General features: G+C 36.9%; 1 protein-coding gene across 3 annotated transcripts in view; it reads right to left on the bottom strand.

Annotated features, from left to right (window-relative positions):
- Window positions 1-582: 582 nt before the first annotated feature.
- The window catches only part of METTL25 (methyltransferase like 25), a 45,318-nt gene continuing 37,742 nt past the window's right edge, over window positions 583-8,158 (bottom strand). The window contains exons 10-12 of one of the 3 annotated variants that reach the window (XM_039704061.1): window positions 3,076-3,150; window positions 2,382-2,453; window positions 583-841 (exon numbers count right to left, since the gene is read on the bottom strand). In XM_039704061.1, the coding sequence (XP_039559995.1) occupies window positions 752-841; window positions 2,382-2,453; window positions 3,076-3,150 (237 nt within the window). In that variant the 3' untranslated portion in view covers window positions 583-751. Of the gene's footprint in view, window positions 842-2,380; window positions 2,454-3,075; window positions 3,151-8,158 lie in introns of those variants that run through there. The other 2 variants (XR_005626971.1, XR_005626972.1) reach the window with 2 other exon arrangements.

Below are 8,158 nucleotides of genomic sequence, written 5' to 3'. Positions count from 1 at the left end.
GGCCATGATACACAGAGTGCCCTCATACAATGTGAGAAAGCTTTAAGCACTCACCTGTACAGAGTAACACCATACCCCATCAGAAGGCTTCAGGCATCTGCCCTTCTTGCTCTTTAGCCCAACCTTTTACACCCCTCGTGTTGATGCATTGCACCTGGGTGCCCTCTGCTCCCTTTGGTGGTTGCTCAGTGCCCCTGGGCACTCCATGGCTCATTGCTGTCAGTGCTGCTCACCTGCCCTGCACAGCTGTACCCACTGGGGGTGAGGCTTGGCCCCAGCCCCACTCCCAATTACCACAAACTGTGTACCTACAAACCTCTTGTTTACAGTGCATGTTTTTTTTTTCTGGTTATACTCTGCACCACCTTAATCCAGAAAAGAAAAAAGTGAGCCTAGTCTGAGACTGCTGATACCAGCCACGGATAAAAATTGAGGTTATCTTGAGATTAGAAGTATCAAGAGAAAGGAAACACAAGCATAATAACTTAAAAAGAAGAAATATAAATGTTAAGTAATAATCACATTTATAACTAAGTCAGATGTTCAACATTAATAACTGACATAAGGAAGCAATCATATTTATAAAGGAGATATTTATTTCTGAAGATTCAAAGAGGCATTGCACTTTTTTCTTTTGCATCTGAAAAGCAAACATTGTACTTGAGGAATCAATTAAAAATAAAAGGGTAAAAGGGAGGAAACAGCATTATCAGTTCAGAATCAATTTCCAATTTGTTTCCACTTAAGAACATTACTGGTTCTTCAGAGCAATAACTGCATAGCATCTTGGGGACTTCACAGGATCAAATAACTTCACAAGTCCAGACCAGGCAATGTTTTCCTGAAAATGACATATGATTGTAGTGCATAAAAATTTGTTTGACTTATAAGCTAAAATATTGTAATAAATCCACATTTTGAAATACAAAATTGAAAATAAATAGAATTATGTTAATGCAAAGCAGGAAAACCACTTATAAGGAAATGGGGGGAAGTTTGTTGTGAAAAAAGGACATTTAATTATTTTTGGTGCTATCAAGTGATATCTTCCCACCTCCTTCATCAACAAAGCTTTACTTTTTGGTTGAACTGGAGCAAAGAAATTAAGGATCATGTCATGCTCATTTTATGTTGCACATTCTACTACTGAAGCTAATTAAATGACTTTTCAAATTATTCAGGCTGGCTGGATCAGGTCATCATGCTGCATTTGGCTTTTTTAAGTTTTATTTTTCTTCCTAAACACATTTTGTGAATCAATCAGTACAAGATGAAATCCATGCATATATTACATTTAGAAAAGGTGAATTAGTGCTATATGCAGCAAGTTTGCTTTCCCATCTTGGAAATTACACAGATTTCTAAGCAATTTTTAACTGGTTGCCATTTGGGAAAACACATAATTATTTAGCTATTTCAAATTGCCTCTCTGTAAAAATACCAGTTAGAACAAAGGCATGCATTTACTACAATTCAGTTGTTCCAAGTGTACCATGACAGAGAATAAAGTGAGTTTTCACTTATGATAAAATGGAGCTGTTAAAATGAAAGGTTTATAGGGAAAAACCACAGCTATTCATATGAATGAGTTTAAACTTTATTTCAAAATTTTATTTTGACCATGGCCCAGAACAGAAGCTGGAAGATGCTACCATTTCCTCCTAGGAAATTATTAGTTGTGTGAAAAATGTTTACTGGTGCAGAAAAAGTATTACCAGTGCTTTCAAGTTAACCAGGCCAAGCTTCAAATCAATGTTAGAAGAAATAGTGTAATAATGGAAGTCATCATGGAGTAAATGTAGTAGCATTTGCTTATTACATCCCAGATCTATACTTGTAAAATATATCCAGGCTGTATGTTAGTCAAATGTACCTCAGCTGACCCATACAGTTAGAAAAAGTGCACCCTCTCTCATTATTGATCTTAATTAAGAAACAGTAAAAGGAAGTCATAAACATTTTGGATCTAATTCAAAATTTTTTGAATTCTATGTTCCAAAGCACATTAATTGAAAGTTCAAGTATTAACAGCACAATATTTGCTTAGCATTTCCAAAAATTTTAAATTATTAAATAACTCATTATAGTGTATAAAATGAGATTTGATGCATCTTTGATTAATTTATTTTTACTATCTATTGACTAGTAATTACCATACAATTAAGAGACCATAAACTTTACTGTTGCTGCTTTGTTGAAAATAAAAACATCTGCTGGGCATATGTTTATACTAAATGGAATGAATGCTTATACTTTGCAAATATGATGAGAATAATAATTCTGCAACAGAGACTTTTTGTCTGCACAGTAATAAATTGACTGAAATAGTCTCATTTCAGTGATGTAGCCTTTAGGTATCATAAAAGAGAATGCAAAAATACCTGCTCCTTGAGGTAGCAAAGACGATCCAGGAGTATCAAAACCTCTATGCAAGGAGCCAGAACAACCTTCAACTGAAAGAAAGATTAGATGCTATAATCCTTTTGGGAAAGACAGGCGATACACTTCCAAATGGCTACATTTCCTCACAACAATTCCAGGAAGGTCAATTATTTTTTAGGGGTTCTGTTGTATAAATATCACCTTGCTAGTTTTCCCTATGGGATGGACATCTTCTAAACAGATTATATTAAATATCAAAAATATATGGAATGCCATAAAGTCAGGGAACTATGTTATTTAGTTGTTTTTCAGACACTGTCCAACAAGAAAATAATATTAAATGTAGCAGAACAATTTAAAGAGGGAAATAATGAATTTCAATAAAAAGAGTTTTTTATGAAATAACTGCATGGAGACCAGTCTAGATTTAAAAGGAGACTGACATTCCATTTTCCAGTGCAATAGTCCCTCTTGAAAAAGAATCTACCATGTGTTCACTTTATTACTTTACTTACACCTAATATAGTTCTGGAATAGGACACGCTCCAAAGTATGGAAGGGGGAACTGCTTTGTTTTTTGAGATTACATACCACAGTGTAAGACAGTCCACCTCCACATAAAACTTAATAGGGCTTTGTTCTAGACTAGCACATATATATGCAAGGTAGTAGTATTATTCCCATAACTTTTACCATATTAAATGCTTCAAGCTCATTCATTCTGTGCTTGTACTTTTCATAGTAATCCATTATACAGCTGTCTGGGAGCTGCAAGGGATTAAAAAAGAGATATCAGAGTTACTGTAGTTACTTTTTCAAGGGAACTTTACAATTAAATATTGACACACTACAAAATGAAATCTGTGTTCCATTTTTGAAATTAGCACTTTGCTAATATTTATAATAATTTTCCAATAGCAGTTCCTCAGTTCTTATTTAGAGTAACTGTTCTTCACACAGCATTTCCCACTGACATGAAATACTGAGATATATCTATTATTCAGAAAACTCCAGTCATTCTTAAATGAGAATTACACAGTGAAGTGGAGAGTGGCCAGCACTGCCTCTGTGACTGCAAACTCTGCAATTTGGGGTTGAATTTCATGCACAGACAGTCCAGGAAAAACTCCAGTCATTCTTAAATGAGAATTACACAGTGAAGTGGAGAGTGGCCAGCACTGCCACTCTCTGCAATTGGGGTTGAATTTCATGTACAGACAGTCCAGGGACTTGACCAATCCTTCTCAGCCCTTGCTGGCCAGTGCAGCAGAGCAGATGCTGCAGCTGTGGCCATGACTGCTCTTCACAAAGCATGTTCTCTATAGAGCAGCCAGACCACCACATCTCCTGGCTTTTGAAGGTCATGATGTGTCTGCTCTGCTGACCACAGTCCTGGACACTGAACAACACACTTGAGCTGGCCAAAAAAGTGGGAAGTAGGATTGCAGCATTATTGCTGATGGAGACTGCTGGGAAGAGCAGAGCTGGAAAAGCCTGATGCACTTCTGCAGTACTGGGAGTTTTGCAGTATGGCTGTTCTGTCATGGCTATGGAACAAGGGAGTCCAAACTTAGCAGAAAAGTAACAGCTCTGACAGACATGTAGATGTGGCACTGAGGGACATGGCTTAGTGGAGGACTTGCAGTGCTGAGTTAACAGTTGGAATTGCTGCTCTTAAAAGTATTTTTCAGCCTAAATGATTCTATGATTCTATGACTCAAGACTAGGAAAGCTGAAGTGCTTACTAAATTTTTGCACATTTTATTAGAAGAATAATCTGAGAGCATGTGGCTAATACAGTTGCAAAGAAGTAAAATCTTTGTCTAAAATAGGGAAACAAACCACGATACATTCAAAAAATATGTAAGTTTTCAAATCAGGTGAATATAACAAACTTTATCCTGGGACAGCCAAAAAGGGACTGAAGTGACCTCAGAACTTTTTACTCATTGTCACTGAGAAGTTCTCAAAGATAAGATGTCCGACAGATAGCAGATATATGTCTTTTATTACAGAACAGACAGTTCAGATCCAATGCAGTGAAAAAACTGAACAAATAAAGAATTTAAAACCACTGAAAGATGAGCAAATAAGTAATAATCAACACAAATTCATCAAGGATAAATCACAAGTCAGTCTACTTCACTTGTAAGGAGGATAAAAAGATTTATGACAGAGAAAAACAACTGGTTCTCATATAATTTGATTTTGAAAATATTTTTGATAACATTTCCCATAATAATTTTATAAGCAAATTTAGGAAACAAATTTCAGATTAAAGTACTAAAAAGTCAGTGAAAACTGTTTGAACAACCATAACCCAAGAGTGGTTCCTAATGGGTCTCTGAGCAATTGGAATAACCTGCTAACTGGAGGTCCATTATGGAATGCAGTATTTTCATTAAGAATTCAGACAATAGAACAGAAACCACATTAGCTAAGCCTGCAAATGTGCAACAGGAAGGCATTGCCAGAACTTAAAATAACTTTCAGAAACTGGAGCATTGCTTAGAGAAGAAGTTTGAAATGCTGTGCAGAAAAGCAGAAGGGACTATGCTCAGGCAGAAATAATCAGCTGTTCAGGATGGGGAGCACCAAATGACAGTCTGGAAGACAGAACAGATCATAAGCTGAGTGAGAGTCACAGTTGTGCTACTGCAAAAAAACCCCCAAAACCAATCACCATTCTGTGACATGTATGGGAGAGCAGCCTGCAAAGTGCAGGAAGTAATCCTTCAACTCTGGCAGTGGAAAAGCTCTAGCTGGAATACTGCATCCATTTTTGGGCATCAGATTTCAAAGAAAGAAATTAACTGTCTGAAAAAGGCCTGAGAGGGAAAATAGATCAGAGATCTAGAAAACATGACCTATGAAGAAAGACTCAGAGAACTGGAACTGATCAGGCTAAATGAGACAAAATTGAGAGTGGGGATAATGACAGTTTTTACAAGGCTATCACCAAGAAGTAGAGAACAGTTTGTTCACTGTGTCTGTAGTGGATAGGGCAAGAACTAATGGGCTTGAATTGCAGCGAAAAAAACCCCAAAAACCAAAACAGTCAGCCAAAAACTTGAAGAAACATTTTCTCTTAGAGGTTAATTAAGGACTGGCAAGGTTGTCAGTCTCCATCATAGGATGCTTTCAGAAGATCTGACAAATACTATTTTCAGGAATGATGCATAATTTTAACCCTGCTTTAAAACAAGCGATCAGAAAAAACTTTTGTAGTATTTCATTTATATTTTTTTAATTTAGAAAGTATATTTTCCCAATTGCAAAGGCAAGGCTGAGTAGCTTATCCTGCAGTACTAATGTGGACTAACAATAATTTTTTTGGTCTTATTGCTATTTTATTTCCTGTGAAGCTGTGCAAATATTTTAGAGTTCTTTTTGTTTTTCCCTTCTCCTCTAAACAGTCAAACCAACTAAAATATACTGGTCGTGAAATAAACAAAATAGTTTATTTAACCTCTGGCCTATAAGCTTTTCATTTCAACTGAGTATTAATAGGGTTTTAGTATAATGGATTTTTGAAATTACAGGCTATTTGGAATTAAAATACAAAGATCTATATTTGGAAAAATGTGATCTTAAACCTTTCTGCTTTTGCTTCCTTTATGTTCTCCATTTTTCAAGATGAAGCATTCAAATTAAAAGAAAACAAGCTGTCAAATGTTTGGCAAATACAAAGTGGGTCAAAAATGTCTCTTGCACACTGCCATACTCAACTATGTGCTTTTCCATTCCTTCCCTGCCTATTATGCATTCTGACTGAACACATCCTGCTGTCATGGACAGACTAGGTACTATTCCAAACTGTGCCTCAGATAACAGTTTGGTGAGCAAACCAATTCAATGCAACAGCTCAGCTGGAAAAGAGAGGAAGTGTCCATTGAAAAGCACTGGTAGAGAAGGGCGTGAAAAGGGTAACTGGTAGTTAGCCATGTGGCAAATTTATTGGAAAACAACTAAAATCCAGATAACATTGGCTTTGTCTGAAACTGCAATAGCTTTCCACCTGCCTTCAGTACCTAACATAAACTTCAGCTCTCCTTCCAAGGTGAAGGAGGAGTCGTTTACTCTTGGCATTTTTGAAGAATTGTACTTCCACATGCAAAGCAAGCCCCATTCAGCCACTGAAGCCGTCCAAGTAACTGTTCTCTGTGTTGTCGCTCACTTGTGTATCCAAAAAAAAATTCTTCATATATATATGCCCACTGAACATTTTTCTTACATTTTGATATTGATATTATGAACATGAAAAAACTCAAATATATACATTTCTCTTAATAATGGCTCTGCACTCAAAGATCTAGCTTATGTTACTGACACTGAAGTGACCTTAATTTCATTTTGGCCAGTATTTCCTCCCTGATACAGCTACAATGTCTCCTGGACTTTATCAGGTAACCAACAAAAGGACCTCATCTCTTTGTATTGTGATGGTGGTGTAAGCTTTATTTGGAACTAATTTCTTTGTGGATTGATGTGGTCACTCAAACAGCCAGAACAAGCAAGACAACCTGACAAGGTCTCCAGCCACCTAGTTGTAACAATACCATACAGGTATACCATATATACCATAAATACCATATGGCAGAGATGGCACTAAACATGAGCCATAGGGCTGACTGATCTGTTGTGAACATGGTGAGACTGTCACAGAGCTCTGAGAGCATGTGAGATACCACACACCTGAGCGCACCCACCTTGGACTGCAGTCCCACAGGCACACTGATAGAGCACAGGCTGAAAAGAAAATATTCAGGCACAAGGTGTGGGGCAGTTACTGATACCACACTTCACGTTTCTTCAGAGAGAATTTTTTCAGCACTGTATCCTTTCCTAGACTAAGAGTATTTTCACTGAATCAAAGTCTCTTTTACTGCCCAATGCTGCACATGTCTTCCAGAGAGGAGACAGCCTAAGGATGCTATTCCACAGTCTGTTAGATGCAATTCCTCTTTGCTACCTCAAAGGGACTGCTTCTTCCTGCACACACTGCTTCCTACTGCACAATTCCATGTTTCCTCTCTCTACTTGTACCAGCACTATCAGGAACACTAATGAGAGTACAAGAAAACTATAAGGCAATCCTTGTAGCAGAGCAGTATCTTAGATCAGTTCAAAACATTTGGTGACTGCTTCTTCCTGCACACACTGCTTCCTACTGCACAATTCCATGTTTCCTCTCTCTACTTGTACCAGGAACACTATCAGGAACACTAATGAGAGTACAGGAAAACTGTAAGGCAATCCTTGTAGCAGAGCAGTGTCTTAGATCAGTTCAAAACATTTGGGAGAACATACCTAACAGGAAATTTTACAACTTTTCCATTACTAAGGTAGTTAAAAATAATGTAATGTTATATACTGTAAAATAACGTAAACAGATAATGAAATTACTGAGAGACTTAAGTTTATTTAGAACTTTTTTTAACATGCATTTCAAATGAATGGAATCTATATTATTTATAATTATACCTAACTGAGATACAAGTCACATCTCTTAGGAGTCCTTGTCAGAGTAGAATGCTACCCCAGTACCATAACTGGGGTAGTATTTTGTCTATGTGAAAAACAGTTATGCTTAAAACCAGCATTATGTGCTTACACTTTATAGAGTGCTATGCAAGTGTTACCTGAGTCATCATTTAGTCCTTCCCTAACGAAAAGAGGAAACAGGAAGTCTGTGAGATGAAATGCCTTCTGTCCAAGAAAACAATGAAGAAAGTCAACTAGCAATTGTAAAATGCATTAAGTGTGTAAATCCATG

The sequence above is a fragment of the Passer montanus genome, unplaced genomic scaffold (assembly GCF_014805655.1).
Source record: "Passer montanus isolate IOZ18808 unplaced genomic scaffold, ASM1480565v1 scaffold17, whole genome shotgun sequence".
Classification (NCBI taxonomy): domain Eukaryota; kingdom Metazoa; phylum Chordata; class Aves; order Passeriformes; family Passeridae; genus Passer; species Passer montanus.
The sequence above is the reverse complement of the archived record's forward strand: the minus strand, read 5'-3'. Positions and strand labels throughout refer to the sequence as shown.